The 25,511-nt window shown below is 48.1% G+C and overlaps 1 protein-coding gene across 7 annotated transcripts in view; it reads left to right on the top strand.

Annotated features, from left to right (window-relative positions):
* ADCY6 (adenylate cyclase 6) overlaps window positions 1-25,511 on the top strand; it is a 48,366-nt gene that overhangs the window by 4,068 nt on the left and 18,787 nt on the right. For all 7 annotated transcript variants that reach the window (XM_083599612.1, XM_083599613.1, XM_083599607.1 and 4 more), the window contains 9 exons: window positions 1,220-1,332; window positions 1,915-2,737; window positions 8,440-8,589; window positions 8,934-9,055; window positions 9,365-9,476; window positions 10,180-10,307; window positions 13,216-13,374; window positions 14,976-15,117; window positions 15,865-15,993. In XM_083599612.1, the coding sequence (XP_083455738.1) occupies window positions 1,916-2,737; window positions 8,440-8,589; window positions 8,934-9,055; window positions 9,365-9,476; window positions 10,180-10,307; window positions 13,216-13,374; window positions 14,976-15,117; window positions 15,865-15,993 (1,764 nt within the window). In that variant the 5' untranslated portion in view covers window positions 1,220-1,332; window position 1,915. The remainder of the gene's footprint in view (window positions 1-1,219; window positions 1,333-1,914; window positions 2,738-8,439; window positions 8,590-8,933; window positions 9,056-9,364; window positions 9,477-10,179; window positions 10,308-13,215; window positions 13,375-14,975; window positions 15,118-15,864; window positions 15,994-25,511) is intronic.

The raw sequence follows: 25,511 nt of genomic DNA, 5'->3' as shown, positions 1-25,511 counted from the left end.
AGGAGGGCAGGGCACAGTCGCCTTGCCACTAACATGCCACATGCCTTCTCAACCTGCCAGTTAAACAGGGAGGCTGGCCTTTGCTCCACCCGACCCCCTCCAACAGCATTCTGTAAGGCCCCCTCTGTCCCCTTATTGTTGCAATGGGCAGGATGTGTATAGAGAGGGGACCTGTGTATAGCACCCCCTCCCCATGGGATCTATGTTGGTGAGAGCAATGCACAGGGAGATTTTGCTTCAGGCAGCCGCTAATTCTCCAGGTGCAGCACTTTCACTTTCTCTCTGGAGGAATTACTGACAGGCGTCCTCTCTCCTGTGGGAAGTAGGGAAAGTGTGCAAGCACACTGTTGGGGTGGGGCTAATCCCATTCCCTGCTCCCTTCCTTGATCTTGGGGATTAAGAATCAAGCAGGTTTTCCCTTCTGCAACAAACCCCTCCTCATCCACATAACACCATCCTTTTGGGGTTTTTCCCCCCTTAGTCCTTCTCCAGTGGGTTGGAATGTTAGGAGCCAGCCTTTTTAAAGAAGGAAAGAGAGATTAGCATATTGATCACTGTTCTTTTGTTGGAGCTGACCTTGGTAGGACAACTGTTGCTGCCTGTCCTCCACTTTGCTGCACCGGGGATGCTAAATTGAAGCAAGCCACACACACACACACACACACACACACACACACACACCCGAGACTCTGTTAGCTGGTTTTTGTGCAGGTCGGGCGGGGGGAACATGCACATATTTCTGATTCCCAGTATCTGCAGCAGATGGTTCAGTGACCAAAGTACCTGCAAGTCTCCCTCTGTCAGCGCTACGCAACCTGAGGTTACAAAGCGAATTGTTTGAGCTGTCCTTTTGACTCAAAGCAGTTAATGTATTTACTTGTGTTTGTGGGCTGTTAGTTAGAGCATCGCGCTCATACTGTCATCCTTGTTGGAAGGGGAATAAAGGGATAGATATCCTCTTTGCGTCACTCAGCATAAAGTATGCACGGGGGGGGGGGTGTCATCCCCTGGTGGGAATCTAGTTGCATCTCAGGGGAAGTGTCTGTAATAGAACTTGAAGTCGAAAGAGAATGTGTGAAGGTAACCACAGATTGGCAAGTAGAGAAATATCCAGTCTCAAGTTCCAGAGAGCAGGAGAACGGGATGAAATGGGGGCTTCAGCCTTGGAAGAGCATCAAGGATGAACAACAAGCTTGACAGCTTTCTTTTCTTTGAACAGGTTGCCGCTCAATGTTGAAGAGGAAATAAGAGACACCCCTCACTGCTGCTTCTTTGCCTTCCCTACGGGGATCCATGTCGCCTCCTCGTGTCCAGTTCCCAGCGGCCTTCCAGGTATTGAATCTCCCCAAGGCAGAGAGGGCAGCCTGATGCATTGGCACCGACCCCTAATAAATCTGAACCCTCCCTCTGCAGGCTCTCAAGACGCTCTTTTCAAGAATGTGGATGCTCTGCTTCCCCTGTCCCACCTCTACGTTAGGCACCTCTGGTTTATGTATCTTGCCACACAAGCTTTGCCTCGTCCCCTGGCGCTGATCCTGCTGCCCTGCTTGAAGAGCATCCTATTTGGTGGCCGCCATCCTTGTTACCTAAACTGGAGACGTCCCAGTGCCCTGTGTGCTTTGCCTCTGTGGCCCAGCCTCCCATAGAGAGGGGAATAGCTTTGCCCAGGAACTGGTGGAGCTCTCCTTGCCAGTGGTCTGGCAAGGATTTCATTCTTCCCTTGTTCTTGCTTTGTGTCTGCCAAGGAAAGAAAGCACCTCCTTCTAGGTTGTACGGACCCATGGCAGGAACTGCTCCCTTACTGGGCTGTGTGGGGAACGATGTGGGGTTGGTCCTCTCGGAGAGGCAAGTCCAGCTGACTTTCTCCCTTGCTGCCTGTTCTTATTTCTAATGCCCTTTCCCCTTCCCCCACAGTATGTCCTGGTTTAGTGGCATCCTGGTGCCCAAAGTGGACGAGCGGAAGACTGCTTGGGGGGAGCGCAATGGGCCCAAGCGCCACCGCCCAGCGCTCTGTGGCCCTCGCTACATGAGTTGCCTGCAGGACCCGGAGCTGGAGCGCGGAGGCAGCGGGGGACTGGGCCTGAACTGTTCGTGGCAGGAGGACCACTATGGCAAGAAGGCGGCGCCGCCACCCCCGCCTGGCACTGGGGACCTTGGACTCAAAGCCGTGGACCTGGGCTTTGAGGACGGGGGCGGAGAGGCCAAGGGGCTCTCGGCCAGCGACTGTGGCCGGCGCCTGCTGCAAGTGTTCCGCTCCAAGCGCTTCCGTTCGGCCAAGCTGGAGCGGCTCTACCAGCGCTACTTCTTCCAGATGAACCAGAGTTCGTTGACGGTGCTCATGGGAGTCTTGGTGCTGGCTTGTGGCATCATGCTGCTGTTCCACTGCGTGCCTGGCACTCCCCGCGTGCCCTATGCCGCTGCCCTGGCCGTGGCGGCCGCCCTGTTCCTCTCGCTCATGGTCCTCTGCAACCGGACTGGCTTCCACCAGGACTGCATGTGGGCCGTGAGCTACCTGGTCATTGGGGCGTTGTGCGGGGTGCAGGCTCTGGGCACTCTCCTGGTCTCACCACGCAGTGCCTCCGAGGGCGTCTGGTGGAGTGTCTTCTTCATCTACATCATCTACACCCTCCTGCCCGTCCGCATGCGGGTGGCGGTCCTGGCTGGAGCCTTGCTCTCTGTGCTGCACCTGGTAATCTCCTGGCACCAGAACAGGGCGGACTCCTTCCTTTGGAAGCAGGTAAGGGGGAAGGAGTGAGGGCGGAGGAGGCCTGGGATTAATGAGTCCCTTGAGGACAAAGAAACACCTTGGAAGCTGAGGAAAGGCACACTTGAAACCGTACACTAATTGGGCAAAGGCCTTGGGTGTGAAACAAAAAGGCTGCCAAGTCGGGGACTCGTATGGTAATTGCTTCAGGCTTTTGTTGGGGGAGCAGTCAAGTGGCCTGCAACCTACTTCTCCTGCTGAGCTGCGTGGGAACATGAATCTGTGGCCCCTTCCTAAGCTGGTAGGAGCAGCTTTGGGTAGTATAGGAGGAGCCTGCCTGTGGCTCCTCCCCATGCTGTGGGATTGGCCCAGTTTCTGGAAGTGGGTGATTGGGATATTTCATTTCCTGAGTTCCCCAAATAACACGGTTGGCTTGGCCGTTGGCGCTAAAGCCTTGTGTGTGAAAACTTCGTTTTGCTTCTGCCCCGTATCTGTTTGGTTCTTGCCCGCTTTTCATTGCTTGGTGGTGACAGAGGAACGCCTGGGAATCTTGTTTGGCCAGAACTAGCACTGAACATCTTTTCCCAGCACAGAATCTGATGGCACGTCCACAGGATCCTCTGCTTAACGCAGGAATGTTCTTTGTGGTGGGATGGTTGGATATTTTGGGGCAGTTTTAAGCTGCCGACTTGGACTCCTCAGTCTCCTGCCTCTTGTTGCTGCATGACTAGTAGCCCCTTTTTCCATCATGAGTTTATCTAACCTCCTTTTAAAGCTATCCAAGTTGGTGGCCACAGCCGTGACGGCCATTTCCATAGCTTAAATATCGCTGGGTGAAGAAGGTTTCTGCCTTGTCTGTCCTGAATCTCCCAGCAACCATTGGATGACCTCGTGGCTCAAGGACAATGAGAGAGAAACCGCTGCCCTCTTTCTCCCCACCTGCATAATTTTATATACCTGTCTGGTGGTCTCTCCTTGCCCTTCCCTGGCCTTGCGTGCCTTTTTTTTAATCCCCTAAGCTAACAAGTCTGGTGTGCTGTTCCTTTTTCTCATACAGGAGTTGCTTCAGCTCTTGATAATTTTGGTTGCCCCTTTTCTCTGAATGAATTAGGAAATCAGGCATTTGAAAGTGAATTAGAACAATTTGTATGATGAAGAGTTCTCTGCTGTCCCACAGTTGCATATTATAAATCAGTGCTATGAAAGACAAAGTCTTACCTATTTTGTACTTTAGAGAGTGATGTGCTAATTATGGTCTGCACTCCACAGAGAACCATATCTACACATTACTCCTAAGCATCTCTACCTGCTGTCATCACTGTATCATTAGTGCTACAGAGTCAGTGCTGTGTAGCATCCAGATTTATGGTGACCTTTTTATCAGCCTTCCCCAACTTGGTACCTTCCAGATGTTGTAGACTACCACCATCCCTTGCTATTGTTCATGCTGGCTGGGGCTTGTGGGAGCTGTAGTTTTAAAACATCTGGTGGACATTAGGCTGGATAAAGCTGTTTTTATATGCTTACATTCCAAGCCTTGAATTTACTTCCCTGATGCTCTGTTTGCTGCAGAGATGAAGGCAAAGGTGTAATTTAAATGTCCACATTTATTCAGCTGGTAAATGCAGAAGTTCAGCTAACCATAATGTTAATAGTCAGTTCCATCACCTCTTTTTGTGCTTCTATTTCTTTGGCCCTAGGAAGGAGCAGCATAATTTACCCATTTCTTTTGTATTTTTATCCTTTTGAAATCCGTCAAATTCAGTGTGTCTAAAACTTACATAATTGCATTGCAATTAGGTTTTTGAACTACTACGTAACATACCTCTTAAACACGGGTCATTAAAATTGTGATGTTGAACACTACAGCGGCAATGAGGCATAATTCTAAAATGTGTAATGTTTGTGTGTGGAGAGGAGAAAATGGGAGGAAAGGAAAGAGGCCACAAGAGGGTGGCCTACATAGAATAATGATCTGGCAGCTTGCAGACTCCCTCGGTGATTTATATCTGTGCCCCTTTATTGACATGGTTTTAGAAAAGGGTCTTTAAAACACTCAAATCCGCAAGTTCACTGGTTGTTTCTCCCCCACTGCTCCCCAGATCTCTCCTGTTCTTGCACTGTCTGTTAGCTTTGGCTAGCCCAACTTTCGGCGTTTCTCTTCTGGGAATAACTAGAAGGATCTGCGTCTGCAAAGTTATCAGATTGATGAGCGCTGCCACTGGCGACGGAGAGGCAAATGTGGTGGTCAGTTTGCAGCTGCTTCTGCTGTTAGTGTAACCTCACGGCCTGCTTGGGTTTCGTCCACGCCTCCATTTGGTTCCCCTTCCTCCTCGGTTCAGGCTTCCAGTGCTCCTTTCCAAAAAAGGATCAAGGATACAGCTGCTCACATCAGCCTTTTCTGTGCAGGAGGAAAGAAATAGCTACTTTCAAGCTTTGGGTTGCTGTGGATTTCTGGTTTTTTTAAAACACACACACACACACACACACACAAATAGCTCCCCTATGATGCTTGGAATTATTGCTGTATCTTCAACTCGTAAACTAAATTAGAGTTAACCCTCAACTATCCAGTGCTGGCAGCAGCAATTGGGGAGTTAGCTTGGAGTCTGGAGGTGTCTATAAGTGGCCCAGTCACTGTCTGTTATAAGTTGGTGACATCCTAGTGGGCATTCATTTTTGCTACCTTTCAAAACTCTGGTCAGGATTTATTATTATTATTTACTACAAGTCCATACCACCCTTCATACAAAGATCAGAAACCAAAGTTTACAATATAAAAACACAAAAAGACAATGCTCTCCCCCCCCCCCCAGTTTAAAAGCCCATAGATTGTTTATTAGCCAAAAGCCTGGGAGGAATGCTTTGCCGGTGCCTAAAGATTAATACTAATACTAATACATTTCTTATACCCCTCACATCTGACTGGGTTGCCCAGCCACCCGGGGTGACTTCCAACAAAAATACAGGAAAAAACCCAACAACAACGCAGCCAAGGGGCCAGGCAAGCCTCCCTGGGGAGAGCATTTTACAGGCGAGGAGCCGCAGCAGAAAAGGCCTGTTCTCGTGTTGCTGCCCTCCAGACCTCTCAAGGAGGAGGCACAGATGATGATCGCAGGGTCCGGGTCACTTCACATGGGGAGAGGCGGTCCTTGAGGATTGGTTGACCTTGATGAGATGAGATCAGAGCCATCAGACCGTAGTGGCATTGTGGGAAAGAGCCCGCTGTTGACGTTTGTGCTCCAAGACTCACCATGCTGACAGCATCCCTAGAACCTACCATCAGTGCCCTGCAGTAATAAGCACACCTATACCTGTGAGCATTCCAGCATTTATAGAGTGGAGGTTTACCAGCCGCCTCCCGCAGCTGACCCCCAAGCAGATGTGTTAAGATCCTGTTTCCAGTTATCATGGCACTATTAGGTGACCAGGGAAGAAGCCTTAGCTTGTGCATTATTTACATATATATTATTTAGACTCCCCCCCCCCCATGCTATCTCTATGGCTTAGGGCAGATTACAGATTGGCGTCACCTATTGACTGCATTAGAGTAAGAACGAATTCACCCAAGCTGCCCAGGAAGCTTACAAGGATACTGAGTACCTGTCACTGTGACAAACGTTGCATGGAGAGAGAGCATGAGCTACTAAGAAAGTCCAGAGTGACCAAGGGACAGCAGGTGCAGCTACGTGTGTGTGTGTGTGTGTGCATGCGTGCAAAAGTGCCACTGATTAACAAGGCAGTAGATTTTAAAGTTGTATTTCATATTGTATATTAATGCAGCTTCTTACAAAAAAATGCAGGTGAGAAGTGCAATAGATGGTAGGAGTGGTCACAGGCTTTGCAAAGGTTCCAGGTTTAATCTTTGACATCTCCCTTTTTCATGGAAAAATGCTGCCACTCTAAGTAGGCATTATTGGACTCAATTGATAAATAGTCTTTCCTGTTGTTAATATAAGGCAGCTTTCTGTGTTTCTTATGTTTGTAAAAGAAGATTCGTTGTCTCTCCCGTCCACATAACCATGTGTGCACACTCAAGGAAATGCCTCTTCTGAAATAGCGCTTCCTTTGTTATCTACCCAAAAAATGCATCTTGCTTCAGAAACATTGTTTTCCCCTTAATGCCACTGTTTGCAAATGTGCATGCAGACATAATTGATCACACAAACTTAATTAATAGGTTAATCAAATAAGAGTTTCAGCTGATGAATCAGTTGAAATGTCTCTAATTGGGCTTGTCGCCCTGAGAATAGACATCGGCCATAGACCAAGTCTGACAATTTCTTTTTCATACCTACTTGGTATGGCAGGAATTGCACAAAGATTTCAAGCTGAGGTCTTTCCCAGCCCTGGCACCTAATCTTAGGCCTTCCCCATTCCAAGACCAACTAGAGATCTGTTAACTGGAGGAGCTGGGGATGGCCTGTGGAGCTAATCATCATCATCATCATCATCCACCCATCTGACTGGGTTGATCTAGCCACTCTGGGAAGTTTCTAGCAAAACATAAAATACATGATAAAACACACTCCCAACCAGGTCCTGTCCAGGCCTGTTTGGCTTCAACATGGCAGTTGCATCATGTGCCCATGGACCATGCCCTCAACTTTTCTGAATAAATCTGTGCCTCTGTCAGCTTGTTTGCCCATTCCCTCCCAATCCCTTTCTCCATCATGTCAGCTGGACTGTAAGCTGGTGGGGAGAGGCTAGGGTGTTTTCTTAATATTTGTGCAGTACCTAGAAAACATTAATTAACTAAATGATAGCAAGTTAAAGAGCTGAAGTGAGATTTCAGCTGGCAACTTCCTGGCCTGCAGCTCACCCTTTTATCCACGGCACCATCCCAGTTCTCTGCAGCACCTTAGCTCAGCGGCAGGTGGGTCCTGGAGGCAGGGCAGGCCCAAGATGTGTCACTGCCTGAGGCAAAAGACAAGACCGTGCCTCCCTGTTGCACATAACAGAAACCAAGCCGGCTGTTAGATTAATCTTCCTTCAGTTATGGCAACAGAAGAGCAGGCTCATCTTAGGAAGGCCAGGCTATGCGGCTCCCACAGCGCTCCTGCAACAGAGTGGAAAGGCCAAGGGCTGTTGCTGCTACCTGTTACCTCTCCCAGCAGCAGCCACCTGTCAGGTGTGAGGCAGGTGAACACCTGGCTCCGCCAAAAGGGGATTAGCAGGTATTGCTGGTCAGCTGATCAACAGTGCCTGCAAAGCGCTGGACAAGATGGTGCTCTAAAATGGGCTTCTAGGAACAGCCAGCCAGCCAATGGTCTAATATCCAAAAGCTCCTTTCAAAGTGCTGCACAAGCACTGCTTGTGAGGGGTGTAAGGGGTGGTCAGATTCAGTTCCCTAGCCCTGCCTTAAACCTTAGGGAACTGTGTTTTGCTTGTTTTTCTTCCAACCCTCTGTCTCCCGAAGGCACAATATTGGGACCCCTTTTGTATCCTGGCAGCAATGGAGGGCGAGACTCCATTATGGGCCAAGAGGGTCTCCTTGGCTTGCACAAAGCTCCCAATTCATTCTTTAGGGAAGGGAGCAGAGGGTAACGGCACCTCAGGTGGAGGGAAGGTGGTCCACCTCACAAACGTCAGGACCTGGAGTTGATGATGAATGGGTTTTTTAGTAGGTCTAGGTTTCCTGCTGAAAGCTTGCTGGGAAAGAAAACTGCTTGAAGCAGGTAACTTCTTTCCCTGCTCCAGTATGCGTTTCACTTGGGTCCCTCTCTTGCTTGCAGCTTGGAGCCAACATTTTGATATTCCTGTGTACCAATGTCATTGGCATCTGCACCCACTACCCGGCTGAGGTGTCGCAGCGCCAGGCCTTCCAAGAGACCCGGGGCTACATTCAGGCACGGCTACACCTGCAACGTGAAAACCGCCAGCAGGTGAGGAGCCATTGTGGGGGGCCAGGGTTGGGCTGCAGCCTTGAACGGGAGTTGTAGTAGGCAGGGCTGCCAGTTAAAGGGCCAGCTTTGCCATTCAGTTCCTGGTCTTGTTTGGCTGGCATTAGGCTGCTTGGGGACGAGAGGATGCCAGAATTTTGAGAGTCCGGCAGTGTTGGGGGGATTGTGAATTGGGACAGAAGGAATGTTAAGGTTGGAAGAGAAAGGTGAAGGGAGGATTATCTGTGACAAGGCTGAAACTGGTGCCTTTAACTTTGGTGTGTTGTGTCAACATTCTTGCTCTGAGGGGAGTATTTATGTGGCTTTCTCTCTGGGGTGGTGGGCAGGAGCGGCTCTTGCTATCAGTGCTGCCCCAGCATGTTGCCATGGAGATGAAGGAGGACATCAACACCAAGAAGGAGGACATGATGTTCCACAAGATCTACATCCAGAAACATGACAATGTCAGGTACCAAGCTATTGGGATATGGGGTGTGTGTTTGCATGTGTGCACCCATGCCTGGGAGTGACCGAGGCCTAGGAGTGGCAAGGACGTCAGTGAAGCAAAGGCCATTCTACTGTAAACATGGAAAACTTAAACTGCAGGGCACTTGCTTTTCGACAAGACGTGAGCGGGTGGGTCGCTGGGTGCTCGAGGAGAGAAAATGTTGGCTGGGTTCTGGGTGGGTTTATTAAGCCAGATAAGACAGAGACCCCCCAGGCTGTTAGCTCCTTGCCAGTTCCTATGCTCATTTCCTGTCTCTTCTCACCCCAACAGCATTCTGTTTGCTGACATTGAGGGTTTCACTAGCTTGGCGTCCCAGTGCACAGCGCAGGAACTGGTCATGACACTGAACGAGCTTTTTGCCCGTTTTGACAAGCTGGCTGCGGTAAGTGTGTCTAGCAGGATCGGCCAGTGGAAGAGCTGACCTGTGTGGGAATGATGATCTGCCTGTGCTCATTGGAGGAATATGGCCCAGTCGGGGTTCTTGCAAATGTCTGCATGTTTTAAGCATTCACACCTCCCTTGAGCTTTGTGCTTATTACAGGTGTGCCTGCAGCAAACACAGTTGCTGTGTTAAGAAATCCCCATAAATGTTCAGCTCCGCTACCACCTCCTTCCCTATGTTTGTGGACAAAGCAAGATCCTTTAAGGCACATCCCACAGCACTCTGTTTATTCTTATAAGTTTACGTCCCCTATAGAAGTACAGTTTTTGGCTGCTGGAGGGTATTTTTGTGGAGCAGGGGCAGAGGTATTGAACTGAGGTGAGATCATAACATACAACAGTACAAACAACCAAATAAAAGACTTCCTTTATCTTGTATCTGGCCTCCTTATTTACTTCTTATAAACCGTTTCCTTTATGAATTTTCTAATTATAACTTAAATATCCACAGTGTTATGCTCACTGTATGTTATGTTCACGTTTAATGAGGGTGGATTTGTGTATTGGGGGTTTGTGTTATGTTGTAAATAAAATTCCAATAAAAAATTAAAATTCAAAATGAACTGAGGTGAGATGTGCTTGGAAGGGGCATGTTGGAGTTTGGGGTGGTGGTATTTCTGACTTCCTCCTCCTCCCTTTGGCAGGAGAATCATTGCCTCCGCATCAAGATCCTGGGGGACTGCTACTACTGTGTCTCTGGACTTCCAGAACCGCGGGCGGACCATGCCCACTGCTGCGTGGAGATGGGCGTTGACATGATCGAGGCCATTTCGTGAGTGTGAGAGGGGGAAGCAGCTTGGTTTGCGAGGGCTGCATGCGTTCCTTGGGTTAGTCAGTGCCTCGCCATATGCATGTAACATGTTCCCTGTGACAGTTTCCATAAAGGTAACCTTTACATTTGCTACGGCATAAGCTTTCATTGGCTAGGATACCATAAAATTGTGTGTGTGTTTGCTCTTTCATATTGCACAATGGGCTAGTTTGGATGTACGGTAAACTGTGGTTTGTCGTGATGGGAACAAGCACCAGCTAGCCTAGGGTGTTTGTGCTCTCCCCACCTCTAGCGTGGACTGGATGAGGGGACTTGAATATTCAGATTAATGACAATTTATCAGTATATCCATTTCATAATCTCTGGTTAATCTGAACAGTGGTTTGTCTGAAGTAAGCCCACTTCATAACCCATGGTTTAAAAAAGGTAAAGGGACCCCTGACCATTAGGTCCAGTCGTGACTGACTCTGGGGTTGTGGCGCTCATCTCACTTTATTGGCCGAGGGAGCCAGTGTACAGCTTCCGGGTCATGTGGCCAGCATGACTAAGCCGCTTCTGGTGAACCAGAGCAGTGCATGGAAACGCCGTTTACCTTCCCGCCGGAGTGGTACCTATTTATCTACTTGCACTTTGACGTGCTTTCGAACTGCTAGGTTGGCGGGAGCAGGGACTGAGCAACGGGAGCTCACCCCTTCGCGGGGATTCGAACCGCCGACCTTCTGATCGGCAAGCCCTAGGCTCTGTCGTTTAACCCACAGCTTATTTCAGATAAACTCTGGTTAAAATTATTTGTCAAGTTTGGATGGAATGTCAAGTTTGTTAATAACAAGCTTGCAAAATCTTCCAGTCACCCCCCATGGCCACTCTGGAGGAGGAATGGAGATTGTGTGACCCTCACAGGTGCAGCCTGTTCCCGTCATGATAAACCGTGTTTTATCAGGATATCTGAATCAGCTTACAATGTGTGAGATACACCAGCCATGACTGTGGCAGTTTGCGCATATGCTTGACGCACAACATACAGGTGGCAACATCCTTCTTTATCGCAGGTCACAATACAGAAAGCCAAATTCGTTACTTCTCCATTTATACAGATCACTGAATGGTTTAAAAAACTTAGTATCTCTTTCACACTTGCAGCATTCAGTTGGATCCTGGCTTGATAATAGCTTATATGAGATAGCATCACCAGGGCTATGAAGCAGAAATATCTAATCTCAGTTCCTTGAAATGCAAAATTGTGGAAGTGAATAAATCATACATGTTGGGGAAGCTTCTGTTATTCTCCCATAATGTTCTTAGTGTTGCTTTGGCTGACAGTAGGGAGGGAGGTGCTTTGCCCTGCCTTTGCTTCCTGGCCATTCCTCATCACCCCTCCTCCTCGTCCGCAGAATCTTCATACTTCACCAGGCATTGCCTATGTAATGTCAGGATTATCTTTACAGCCATATGGTCTAGAAACTTCCTTTTTGCAACACCCCCACCCCCCATAAAAGCCAAAGTCCTCTCAGGGTGTCAGCTCTCTGTGCCAAGCCCTGTGCGCTTATGCAGTGTCACTGAAGGAAATGAGAACGGAGAACCCCATGGGGTTATCGATGGACAGCTGTGAAACTGGAGCCCCTTCCAGAGGATCGAAATGCTTTATCTATAGGCCCATTTTTTGTAAGGCAGAAGCATCTGCGAGGTGAAGAGGTGCGTGATAAAAGCCAGCAATGCCACCAGCTTTGTCCTTGCATCTGAAATCACGGGTGGCTGTATTCTGTGCCCCACACTGCACCATCCAAAAGCGGCAGCTGGTGTCAAAGCGGCAAGATGCCTTTTGGTCCCTCAACCCTCTGGAGCAGGAAGTCTGTTGCACAAGCAGAATGGCATCATTGAATACAACCCAGTGGTTTATCATGGTGTCCCACTTCTGTGAGGGCTCACTCCAGTCCCAAGTAGTTGGTATATGTATGTATAGACACATTACCCCCCACCACACACAAAAAATCTGAACAAAAACACAGAAAATAAAAAGAAGCATACAAAGTCTTCTTTCACAGGTAAATCTTAACTTGACCAACACAAAACCACTGATAAAAGGGTCTAAAGATGTGCTTTGGGTATGGATATGGTGACAAATTAATCTACAGGTGTTTGAGGCTTCATATTCCATATATTCCGTACATTTCCAAGCACAATTCAAAGTGTTGGTGCTGACCTTTAAAGCCCTAAACGGCCTCGGCCCAGTATACCTGAAGGAGCATCTCCACCCCCATTGTTCTGCCCGGACACTGAGATCCAGCACCGAGGGCCTTCTGGCGGTTCCCTCACTGCAAGAAGCAAAGCTACAGGGAACCAGGCAGAGGGCCTTCTCGGTAGTGGCATCCGCCCTGTGGAACGCCCCCCCCACCAGATGTCAAAGAGATAAACAACTACCTGACATTTAGAAGACATCTGAAGGCAGCCCTGTTTAGGGAAGTTTTTAATGTGTGACATTTTAATGTATTTTTAATCTTTGTTGGAAGCCGCCCAGAGTGGCTGGGGAAACCCAGCCAGATGGGCGGGGTACAAATTATTATTATTATTATTATTATTAATGATGATGATGATGATGATAATAATAATATTGTATAGCCAAAGCTTGTCTATTGATCTTAGATTATTTTGTTCTTGTACCTCCATCCCCACCCTGGCAACTTGCTTGCAGGAAGTTTCATTGCCCATTTTAACATCAGTCATCACCCTTAAGGGCAGTGACCTGTTTTCTTGTACCCTGCATGAATATGACACTTTGTTGATGGTATTATAGTCAGTCTTCCCCTGTAAGCATGACACAGGCTGTGTTTCTTGCTTCACACAAGTGAATTCATGGGTGTATGAAGAGGGGGAGGGGTGCTTTGACACTTCCTTTCCTCCTGCTTTTCAGGCTGGTGCGTGAGGTGACAGGGGTGAATGTGAACATGCGTGTCGGGATCCACAGTGGGCGTGTACATTGCGGAGTGCTGGGGCTACGCAAGTGGCAGTTTGACGTCTGGTCCAATGATGTCACCCTGGCCAACCACATGGAGGCTGGTGGCAAAGCTGGGTAAGTCCAGTCCCCATAGGCCTGAATAAAGGCAGGGGCAGTAGTGGCCAGTGGTCAGGCATGATAGCAGTAGGGAGTCCTGGAACTTGTGGCTGGAGAGCCACAAAGTCTCTGTCTTTGGAGTAAAAGGAGGGGAAAGTTGGGTTGGTGGAATTACTAAGACGTGGCACCATAAAGAGGAATGAGTTGATAGCTGGAACTGTAGGGCTGTGTCTGTTGCCTGAGACAGATCATGTGGAGATGAACAGCTTGTACATGTATTTGTGGGTAGGCAGGTGGAGAATTTGTGAGCTCCCCCTTGGCGGATGTCACAAGCACTGTCCAATAGGCGCCACCTTCCCTGTCCCAAAAGCCCTGCCCTATCCTTGATGCTTGGAAGTGGGGGGTTGCTGTTATCCAAAAAATGGGGCAAGGGTTTATTTTTAAACAGCAGCCATTGTCCCGCTGCCACAAAGATGCATTTTTGCTGGGGCAACGTTGTCTGACCACCTCAGCCACCTCCACATGGCTCTGCCCACCTCTGTGCCTGGAGAGGCCCCATAGTTTTGCATAAACAAGCAGCTTGGTTTGGCCAGGATTTCAGCTTGCTGGTGGCATGAGCAAAACTAGGCTCTCTAGTTTTGGTGGTCATTGTCTTGACCCAATGGTGGGGAACTGGATCTAAGCTTGCAGGCCAAGCTTGACAGGTGGGTGGAGTAGACCACCCTGAGAAGCACCTGGTAGCAAGTGGCCCAATTTGGCCCTCATGGTTTGGAGTCAATCCTTGCAGGCAAAGTCACTGCCATCGGCTTATCCCTGGCACTTTTGCAAAGCCCTGTCCCCACTGCTTGAAGTGGCCTTGCAGGCCACAAAGGAGGGCATGTGGGCTGGAGTTTCTCCACTACTGCATGGGCCAGGTGTGGTGAAGGTGACCAAAGATCTCTTCCCTTGAAGCTTCTCCAATGGCTTTTCCCAGTTGCCACCTGCAGCCTCTTCACACTTCTAGTCCCTTCATTCAACACAACACTCTTGACCCCAACTATCTCCCTTCTCATCTCCCCTTCTTGTACCATGAAAAGCCATCTGTCATTGCCTCCCCCAGTCCTGTCTCTGTGGCTTTCAGCCATGTTGTTCCCTGTTCCTGCCTTAGTTCCTGAAGACACACCTTTGAGGCTTTCCCCTGATATTCAGCTTAGTCCACTTTTGTCTTCCCTGCAGTCCTATTGCTACCTCTTCTAATTTTACTACCCACTTACTTGCCCTTTCTGTTCAATTGCCCATCGAACCTCCCATGAGAGGTGGGAGATTCTCCTTCATTGGAGGTTTTAAAGCAGAGGTTGAATGGCCATCTGTCATGTATGATCTAGTTGAGATTCCTGCATTGCAGGGGGTTGGACTAGATGACCCTTGGGATCCCTTCCAACTCTACAGTTCTATGGTTCAATGATTCTAGCCTCTTACTCTCCAGCTTCGTGGGCAGAGACCAAACCACTTACATGTTGAACGGTATCTTCTTCTTCCTCTTGTGCATATTAATGGCAGTTGTAGATGTGGCTCAGAGGGAGTGGGAGAGGGGGGGCTCCACCAGATGACTTGGCTGAGTGACAAAAGTTCTGTGCTAGGCGGATCCACATTACACGAGCTACGCTGCAGTACCTGAATGAGGACTACGAAGTGGAGCCAGGGCACGGGGGCGAGCGCAATGCCTACCTTAAGGAGCACAACATCGACACCTTCTTCATCGTGGGCTGCAGCCAGAAACGAGTGAGTCCTGGAGGGGCTGGGGACTGGGGAAGAATATCACAGTCATTTGCTCTTGTGCAGGGGTCACGAAAGGCTTTCCCACCATGGTTCTTGGGCAGGTCTCCCCGTTTTCTCTGTCTTTTTAAAGGGAAGCCTCTAGCCCTCCTGGAAAAAAGTTATGGAGCAAAATGTGAATATACCTTCTGAGGTATATTTTCCCTGGGACTGAGATAGGTTCCCTGTTCCTTTTAGACTGCAAATGTTTGTGTGTGTAAGTAGAACCAATACTGTGTGATGCCTCAGAATCACAGCAGGACATACCTCCCTTCCATTAGTAAGTCTGAGGTGGTCGGGGGTGGTAGTCTCTAAATTTGTGTTATGCCACATTCCCCACGGCAGCCATTGTGTGTTATGCAATGCCACCCCAGTGGTAGCAATTTTGTGACTGGCACTCTCAGCACACTCTCAAAATGTGTCCCGTGGCCCAAAAAAGTTGCCTCCCCTCCCTTCTCTAGGGTGTGGAAGGTTAGAAGACCTACCTGCCAGCCAGCAGGGCAATGCTTATGCCCTGTAGGTGTGGTTCACGGGGAAGGTGAGCATTCTGCTATCCAAGCCTGGAGCAGTGGAAGCTGCAACTCTGACCAGCCAAGATGAGCAGCCTTATTCCAGGGGAGGGTATTGGAAAGGGCCTCCCCCCTCTCCCCATGGCCCCCTCCCCACCCCAGCTTCTTTGTTTGCACCTCCATGGCCTGTTTTTCTCTCTGACAGAAAGAGGAGAAGGCCATCTTAGCCAAGCTGCAGAGGGCTCAGGCCAATTCTACCGAAGGACTGGTGCCTCGCTGGGTGCCTGAGCGCTCCTTCCCCCGGACGAAGGACTCCAAGGCCTTTCGACAGATGGTGAGTGCCAGCGAGGGACAGAGAGAGGGCTTGCTTTGGGCGCACATCCAGCCAAGAGGGTGGGAGCAAAAAGGCAACCGGGCTTTGATCACGTTACACACCTGCTTGCAGGTCCTGGGTGGGTAATGGTCTGTTGTGTACATTTTATACTATTTATTATCCTTAATAAAATCCTAAATATTGAAGGGATGCGGGTGGCGCTGTGGGTTAAACCACAGAGCCTAGGACTTGCTGATCAGAAGGTTGGCGGTTCGAATCCCCGCGACTGGGTGAGCTCCCGTTGCTCGGTCCCTGCTCCTGCCAACCTAGCAGTTTGAAAGCACATCAAAGTGCAAGTAGATAAATAGGTACCGCTCCAGCGGGAAGGTAAATGGCGTTTCCGTGTGCTCCTCTGGTTCGCCAGAAGCGGCTTAGTCATGCTGGCCACATGACCCGGAAGCTGTACACCGGCTCCCTCGGCCCAAAGTCAGCCACGACTGGACCTAATGGTCAGGGGTCCCTTTACCTTTATTATCCTTAGAGAAAGAGGCAGAAGCCCCCACAAGGGCCTGCTCTCATGAATGTTTGAGCACAGGGGGTTGTAGCCAGCTTAAGAGTAGACCTGTTACTCTTCATGGACCTAAGTTAAGCCATGTCTTAATTTCAATGGGTCTGCTCTGAGCCAGGCTAGCATTGGCTACAACCCATAGTGACCATGGCAAAAGCCTTGCCTGTGTTGGCTTTTCTGACTGTGTGGCAAGCTGGTCACATGGCAGCATGTGCAGGATCTGGTCTCTTCGATTCTTCTTATTGGCGCAGGCGAAGCTGATGTCTCTTATTGAGTCCAGTATTAATCTACTTTGCCCAGATTGATTGGCAAAAGGACTTTGGGTGGGGATCTTTCCAAGGGCCGCTTATGTGAGCTCCTTTTACCAGAGTGGCTGGGGAATGAGCATGGCGAAATCTCCGCATCCAGAGCCTGTCTCCGCTGCCATTTGGGCTGCTTCACACAGGCTCTTGAATGCCAGCCCAAATGGGAAAAGCCTTAAAACATCCTCAGAGTGCTTGAGAAGGGAGCCACCAATAACTTCCCTCTTTGGTGGCCTGGTTGGCGCAGTGAAGAAATCCGTCTTGCTTGATTCTGCAACTGGCGGTGGAGCAAAGGAGAAAGTATGTGGAATTAGGGGAGAGGATTTCTCTGAGGCTTCTGTGCATTAAGGCTGTTTATAGGTCAGAGCAGCACCTTGACTTGTGCCAAGGAGACAATAGTGAGCCCTGTGCCAAAGGAGTTGGCCCAGAATGAGGGGGGGGGATGGGGATAGGGTGGGAGTAGCTGTTTAAGGCCATAGGCCATAACCATAAAGTTGCTTCCAGTGCAGTTGGATTACCAGCCATAAAACCGAACGTGTCACATGCCAGAGTTACAGTTTTACCCCACTTGCAGCAAATTGCATCCATGAGAACCAGGCTGTTACTGATCCTAGAAGCTGAGAAAGCAAATAATGTCCCCACCCTTTATGTGATGTACAGATAATATATTTGATGCTCAACAAGCAGGCTGTTTTTCTCTTTCTTTGTGGCATGAGCCACTTAGAGGCTTTGGGCTGAATTTGCTCATGTAATTTTTCTAAGATCACGAGGATGGCATCTATATATATGTAATGTGGAAGGTCCTCCTCTACCTCCCTCCCAGCTCATCGTGAACCTACCCACGTTACAAGAACTTCCTTGGAGACTCTGTTCTTCCTGAACCCTTTTGCCATTTGAAGTAAATTGAGGGCAGAGTTACTTGGGGTACGACCTCCTTGGTGGTGGAATCCAAACTCTGGAAGTCCCTCCCAAGGGCTATTCACACTTTCACTTATCTCTGTTAATTTTTGCTGCTGTTATTGATCTAGGCTGTGCCATCCCAGGCTGCCCTCAAAGTTGGAAGAGAATCTCCCACCTTCTGCTAGCTTTTGGTCATTGTTTATTGCTGCTAACTTGATTGATTGATTAGTTCTTGATTATTATTATTTTTTAAAAAATTAAGCCCCCTCTTGAATTATATTTATTTGGGTTGTTGTTGTTAACCACTGTGTAGATGCTTTGGCTCAAAAAGGCAGGATATAAATTTTCTAATAAATTAAAAGCCTAGATCCATATGGAGATATTGAGTAGCACCTCTTTTTAACTTTGGAGAGGAACTGGCTTTTGAAATGAGATGTCAGCACACCAGATGTCCAAGAGTCTGCTTGGGTGTTGCAGCAGACGCGAAGAAGCATAGGGAATCTCCTCCATGTGTGTTTTTGAATATGTGTGTGGAATGAAGCCTGCTGTCTTTCTGTCTAGGAGTACCCTCCATGAGGACAGCAGAAGGGCAGATAAGTAGACTACACCACCAGAACAGATCCAGCTATTTATCCTGTCAACCTTTTGGAGGCTAGCTGACCAATGTTAAAAGGAAATCTATTGATACCATGCGGATAGGGGAGATCTGATGCGTTGTGTCAGCACATCATATTTTCCCTCGAGATAATCATCCTGAGAGACTAGCTAATTGGACAAAGGAGGTGCCAAATATCCTACAAACAAGAGAACAAAAATACTTTTAGCCTTCTTTTTTTGGAAAAAAAAAGTTATGGAAGGAATTGGGGTTAAAGTAGGACAGCATTGGTAGAGCACATATGCTGCATGCAGATGGTTCCTGGCATCATTCCCTGGTGTCTCCAGTTAAATAGAGCAAGTAGAAAAACCTCTACACCAATGTGGTGTAGTGGTTAAGAGCGGTGGACTTGTAATCTGGTGAACCGGGTTTGATTTCCTGCTCCTCCACATGCAGCTGCTGGGTGACCTGGGCTGGTCACACTTCTCTGAAGTCTCTCAGCCTCACTCACCTCACAGAGTGTTTGCTGTAGGAGAGGAAGGGAAAGGAGATTACTAGCCGCTTTGAGACTCCTTAGGGTAGTGATAAAGCGGGATATCAAACCCAAACTACTACTACTACTACTACTACTACTCTTCTTCTTCTTCTTCTTCTTCTTTCTTCTTCTTCTTCTTCTTCTTCTTCTTCTTCTTCTTCTTCTTCTTCTTCTTCTACCTGCCCGAGACCTTGGAAAGAGACCAGAGTTGATAGTGCCAGGCTAGGTGTATAAAGGGACTAAAGAGCAAGTATGGAGTAGCAGTTAAGAGTGTTGGACTAGGGACTGAAAGACCAGGGTTCAAATCCCCACTCAGCCAGGAAGTTCATGGGGTGACCTTGGGTCAGTCACCTTCTCTCAGCCTAACCTACCTCACATGGTTGTTGTGACGATACAGTGGGATAGGGGGAGAACTGTGCTCACAACCGAGAACTCCTCAGAGCATAGGAAGGATAGAAATGCCAGAAAGTAAATTGGCTTTCTCGGTTCCTGAATACCTGGGGCCCAGCTCTCTCGGGGGGCGGGGGGCACAACAAGGGGCTGAGGGAAGGAAACTCTTTCATACTTCCAATGGACTGTGTAAGCAGGCAGGAATTGGGTACCATGCCCATGTCACCCCAACCCACCCACCCTGGCTCCATGTTGGCTGAAACAGGACGATTTCCAAAATGTCTGGAGACCCAGATGTGGAGCAGAGCTAAAAAGTGCAGCGTTCTACAACTGGAGAATCACAATTGACCGTTTTATCTGAAAACTGAATGGGCGGAGGCATAGTGTGGATTCTTAAAAGTCTGGCCTCAGGTGAAGAAATGTCTAGTTACAATGCGGAATTTGAAGGCGTTGGGACTACATGGCTTTGCCAAATAAATCTGAAGCATTTGGGTTTCTTAGGCTGTTTAAGAAATACAACAGCTATCAGGACAGAAGGTGCTTGCTTCAGGAACTAGGAGGATTATTTTGAAGCATTAGGGCTGAGGGACACATTCACATGTGAAAGAGCATTTATTACAGCCCTCTGGATTGTTTTACCCCAGAAGGCAGGAGCAGAGTTGTGGGGAGTTGTTCCTTCGTGTGGAAAACAAGTAGAACAGTTCTTCTCCATATTCTGTGTGTAAAGGGTTTTAGAAGTGGTGGCTTTTGTGGGGAGCGGGAGAATGTCCAGATTCTCTTTTTATGGCTTGTTGGTTGGGTGAGTGTGTTGCTAGTGGCCATTCTGAGCTGGTGGATTTTGCCTGGGGCAGTTTCAGTGCAGGTTGTTTCCAATCAGTCACTCACCCGAGCGAGAGGTGAGGTGAGCAGCTAACTAGGAAGAATTTCGTGCCTGAATTACTCTGGACTATCTTGCTTGGGTGGCAAGAATGAGAGTTGCTTGTGTGCTTATTCGGTGGGTAGGGGAACCTCCCAAGGTTTTCTGGGCATTCATGCAGCAAAAGCCTGAGCCCTTTCTGCCCTTAATCCGGTGTTTCCCCAAGTTATCTTCTGATAAGTAGGGCACACCTTTTCCCACCTCCATTTCATCGGAACAGATTTTATTTTGAGAAAATGTGCAAAAGTAAGAGGAGGTCTCTTACTTCTCAAAGGAGGTCGCCCCCTAGATTTCTGTGCAAGACCCCGGTGCCAGTGTGCAAACCTAGTTTTGCTACTCAGGCAGAGATGTAACTGTTGGCCTCCTAGTGGGTGAGGAATTCTGCCATGTCTGTCTATACATGGAGTGTATTTACATGCTCCAGTTGCACCCAGCGGAGTGATATAGCAGAATTAATTGCTCCTACTAGAGGCTGCTGTGAAGGGGCAAGGCAAGGTCTATGAGTTTTATTCAGCTAGGTCCTACTCGGTGTAGACCAACTGAAATTAACCAACCTTTGTTAGTCATGGCTGTTAACTTCAGTGGGTCTCCTACTTTGAGTAGGACAAGTATTGTATACCACCCAGTGAAATTGTGCAGAGTTGCAGTGGATGCATTTCCTTTGTTGCCAAGTTTGGTGCGGCTCAAATTACATAAATTGTTAAATTTATTACATGGCACACGGTTTAGGATTTACTGATCTAGCATTGGAAGGAGTAATTCTTCCCTCCCTGTTAATCATCCACATCCCCCCCCACCGCCCCACCTCCCAGGATGAGGTCTCCAGAGCTGGTACATGTGAGGCTTGCAACAAAATATACAGTGGTACCTCAGGTTAAGTACTTAATTCGTTCTGGAGGTCCGTTCTTAACCTGAAACTGTTCTTAACCTGAAGCACCACTTTAGCCAATGGGGCCTCCTGCTGCCGCCGTGCCGCTGGAGCACGATTTCTGTTCTCATCCTGAAGCAAAGTTCTTAGCCTGAGGTACTATTTCTGGGTTAATGGAGTCTGTAACCTGAAGTGTATGTAACCTGAGGTACCACTGTAGTAGGACTGAGTGTTCCTGTTCAGGATCCTAACCACTTTTGACCTCTTCTGTTCCCACTTCACATGCAACTGGCCAACATTCTGTGCCCGCTGAACATATTTGGGCTGCTTTGAAGGTTTTTTTTTTTTTTAAAAAAAAACTATACTGGCAAACTCTGGGGTTCTTCTGTATGTTTATGTGTGAATGGTGCTATTTTGACTATGCAAGGTGTGGGGTCACTTCTGTATGCTGCCCATGTAATAAAAGAAGAATAGCTGAGAAGAGATCCATTTTAAGACCAGCTCCTCACCTACTTTCTCTGTGCATGGAGTGCTCTTCTATGGAAAAGCTTTCAAAAACGTTCCTTCCCCTCTTGGTTAGAGTCGGTCTGCTCTACTGCCTCCGTTCTGCTGCAGGTGCCGAGCACATCTCAAAGAGAGTCTTGGAGGAAGGTCCCTTCTGGACCCAGTTTCCTTCTCCTGCTATCAGCCGCCACAGCCAACAGCTATCTCTCTCTCACCCTTTTCTTCCCACCCGCCGGCACGCCTCACCCTTGGTCTTTCTAGGAGAACTGGAATCTTGCTTCCCCTGAGTCTTTCCTACTTCCTTCCTGTGACCTCGGCACAATGCCCTGCTTTTCTAAGTCTCCCTCCTCCCAGCCCTATTTTGCTTCATAAATTGCACGGAGCATTGTTATAGCAACAGTTGTTGCACATTGGGGCAGCTATTGTTCCCAATTTGTGTGTGACAGGGAGGGGGAGATTTCGAAACTATCATAGCTATGACCATTATCTTGACGCGCTGGCTAACTTTAAGACTTTGGAAGCATTTTTTATATATTTAAAAAATAAGTTACTGCATGTTGTTTGCTTTGTGAGATTCTCACAAAAAGCCAAGGTGACAACCTATTTAAATAGCTGGGATACCTCAGTCGGTAGAGCATAAGAGACTTAATCTCAGGGCTGTGGGTTCAAGTCATGTTGGGCAAAATATTTCTGCATTGCAGGGGGTTAGACTAGATGACCCTTGTTGTCCCTTCCAACTCTACAGTTCTATGAGTCTATGAACTGAGCGAGGCTTTAGCATGAAATCTACCAGCTTCTGCAGAATCCTGAGAGCCTTGGCTTTTATTTACAACAAAACGAAAGCAAGTTTGTAGCCCCCACAGCTCATGTGTGAATGAGAAAATACAGATGGCTAAGTTTTCAGCTCTCATGGCCAGGGTGTGGCCCACAAGACCCTTTTAGCTGATCACCAATGCTTAAGCAAACTGTGTGACATTTTAATTCTGAGTTTCTGCAGAATGACCTTGGCTGTGCCTCTACACACTTGTTCCACGGCTATGAGGGCCCTTATTGTTAGATGTTGATAACTTTATCACAGAGCCTGACCGCATCTGAAGGGATCCGATTGTGCCGCAAAATATACTCCCAGCCCACAGAGACGTTTCTTGAGAATAGATGGCAGATCCCCTGATACTGAAGCTGCCTTTCCCTGGTTTCAAAACCAAAGAGTGTTGGGGTTTTTTTCAGTGAGACTTCGTGCATTGCAACAGTTGTTTGTTCTCACTGCACCTTCCTTTTTCTGTGTTGGAAAAATCCCATTTGCCCTGCTTAAATGAAACATGGTTGTCTAGGGATTTTAAACACTGTCAGCTCCGCATTAAGGTTGGTTATTTAATGCAATATCTATCCAGACTTCATAGTCTAAGAAATGATAGGTCATAGAGACTATCTCAATTTCTGGCAATATACTTGTATGCAGAACCTTGTAGCCGCTACCCTGATTTCAAAAGTGTAAAGTGTAAATTGAGCAAGATTTTAAGCCAATTTGCATAATTCCAGAGTTTTAAAACACCACTACCACTTAATGTGCTCTTCTTCATCATATTGTCACAGTTCGCTGGTTGCTAAGGGACGGCCCGTGGTCTTGTGTCATTCACTGTGAAGGGTTGCTGTTACTTTGTTGATTGCTCGATTGCAGGTTGTTGCTATGGCACTGGTTGCTCAGTGGGTTTTGTGGTGTGGCATCTGCTGCCATGGCATCCTTTGCATCTTAGGAGGAGCTTCATTAGCATGGTAGGAGGAGCTACTCTGCCAGTGGTGGCAGCCCATTGTCTGATATGGTTTGGTAGTGGCTGATTGGTTGCCACGATACTGGTGGCTGTTGCATGATCTGGCAGTGCCCTTTGCTCTCCCAGCATCTGTTGTTGTGGTTTAGCTAATTCAATACAGTGGAATGGTTTGTTGGTGGTTCTGGTGCCTCAGGAGAGTCTCTGGGCTCAGGCTTTGACTTGTGCTTGAGGTCTAGGAGTGAAGCAATTTGGGGGCACTTCAGCCCTACATGAACTTCTGAGTTACTTACCTTTTCCTCTAATTATGGTTGGATCACTTCCTGCTCAGATTAAGGTCTACTTGGCCAAAGGTGTGAGGGCAAAAAACTGTGTTGTGGGCACCAGCAACACCCTTTCCCCCCCAATGCCCCACATATCTGCTCCCAGGTCTCACATTCAGGTCTGGAAGGAGATTAAAAGCCCAACTCTGCATGTTGGGGATGTCACAAGGTGGGGCCAATGTTTCTGTTATGTACTGAAGTTCTCACCCTGGGCCAGCAGGGGGATACTGTAGATAGTTATGCAAATAAGGGATCGAAAGTGACGTTCAGTGATTGGATAGTTTTAGAAAGTTGTTACAGTAACGTTGTAGTGGAGCTCTATATAAGCAGGCTGACTGAACCCTTCAGTTCAGTTCTGTCCTGGCCTGTGAATAAACAAGAGCTGTTTGAAGAATCGCTGTGTCGTCTGATATGTTCACCCACAACTTAACAGTTTCTTCCACCCATACACAGTCTGGGCCCTTATGAGTTTGACTCAAGTGCCTGAACAGGACTTCAGACTTACAGCTATCCCGTTGAAGAGGAACCTGTTAAAATGGCCTGCTTTCAGAGGCTGTTGGATTCCTGAGAGGCCTTGGGCAGTTTGGGGCTAGTGTTTCTGTCAATGCTTTGCTCTGTGGAACATGGAGGTGACTCAGACAGGTGAAATCATCACACCCGCTAGAAAGAGTCCATTTGCTCCTTGGTTTACTGCACTGGCTAGCATGGTGTTGGCAGCAGCGAATCCAACCAAACGCAGGTAACTGTTCATCATTGCCATTATTGACCCAGTAGATTCAGTGAAGGAACAACACTTCCCCCTCACCGTTGTAACCTCACAATACCATCCACTGGAGGGTATGTGACTTTCTCCATCTGAGCCCATATCCAGGTGTTAAAGACTCCCCAGAGGCCAGCTGCGACTTATGTGCTAATCATTTCAAAGGCAGAATTGCTCATATCTGCACGGACTGGAATGCCTCCTTTACTGCCATCTCTGTGATCATGTTCAGAACACCACTGAGTCACATTTTGTCGCTGAGGCCTGAGGCCATCGACAGGCTGCTCTGAGGGATGGGGGCAGCCTACTGCCTGGATGCTCAATCCTTGCCCTTCCTGGCTCATTACATCTGCCTGGGGTAGTTTCATCTGCTGGGTCTAGGGGCTAAAAATGTCTCTTTCTGAGATAAGACTACCTTTTAAAGAAAACCAAGGTATAACCATTTTCCTGCATTGCAGAGGACTAGATAACCCTTGGGGTTCCTTCCAACTTTACAATTCTATGACCATTCTTGATAAAGGGCACTCAAAGATTCCCTCCTCCGCCCCCCAACATTACAAACATTCCATTTGGGGGCAAGGTTCTTGAACTGAAACTCAATCCAGACAGGATGGAGCTACTATGCATGACTTATCTGACCAAGAAAGTGTGGTTCAGCCTGTTCTGGCTGCGGTTAAGGATTAGATCTGTAGTCATGGTATGCTATTTGGACTGACGTTATCTTTTGATGGAGAACCCAGTGGCTTTCTCGGCTTCTGGATCCTTTTTGCCACCTTGGGTGGTACACCAGATGTGATTTCTCCTTGGCCGAGATTCCAAGCTGCAGTTTAGTATGCACTGATAACATCCCATTTTGATTACTGTATTTAGTGTGCTATATGAGGACCCCCCTTAGAAGCTTCAGGTGGTTTAAAATACTGAAGATTGCTGCTGGAAATTTGGGGTTTTGATTGTCTCTCACCAGTTTTGAAAACAATTGTGCTGGCTTCCTATCTGCTTGTAGGCATGAGTCAAAGTTCTGGTTTTGACCTTCAGGTCTCTAAATGACTTGGGTGACTTTGGAAGCCCATTTTCAAGTGCTCCCTCCATCTAAGGAGAGGTGGGAGGGGAGC

The sequence above is a fragment of the Podarcis filfolensis genome (assembly GCF_964270895.1).
Source record: "Podarcis filfolensis genome assembly, chromosome: 2".
Taxonomy (NCBI): domain Eukaryota; kingdom Metazoa; phylum Chordata; class Lepidosauria; order Squamata; family Lacertidae; genus Podarcis; species Podarcis filfolensis.
Note: the sequence above shows the minus strand (reverse complement) of the source record. Positions and strands in the feature narration are given on the sequence as shown.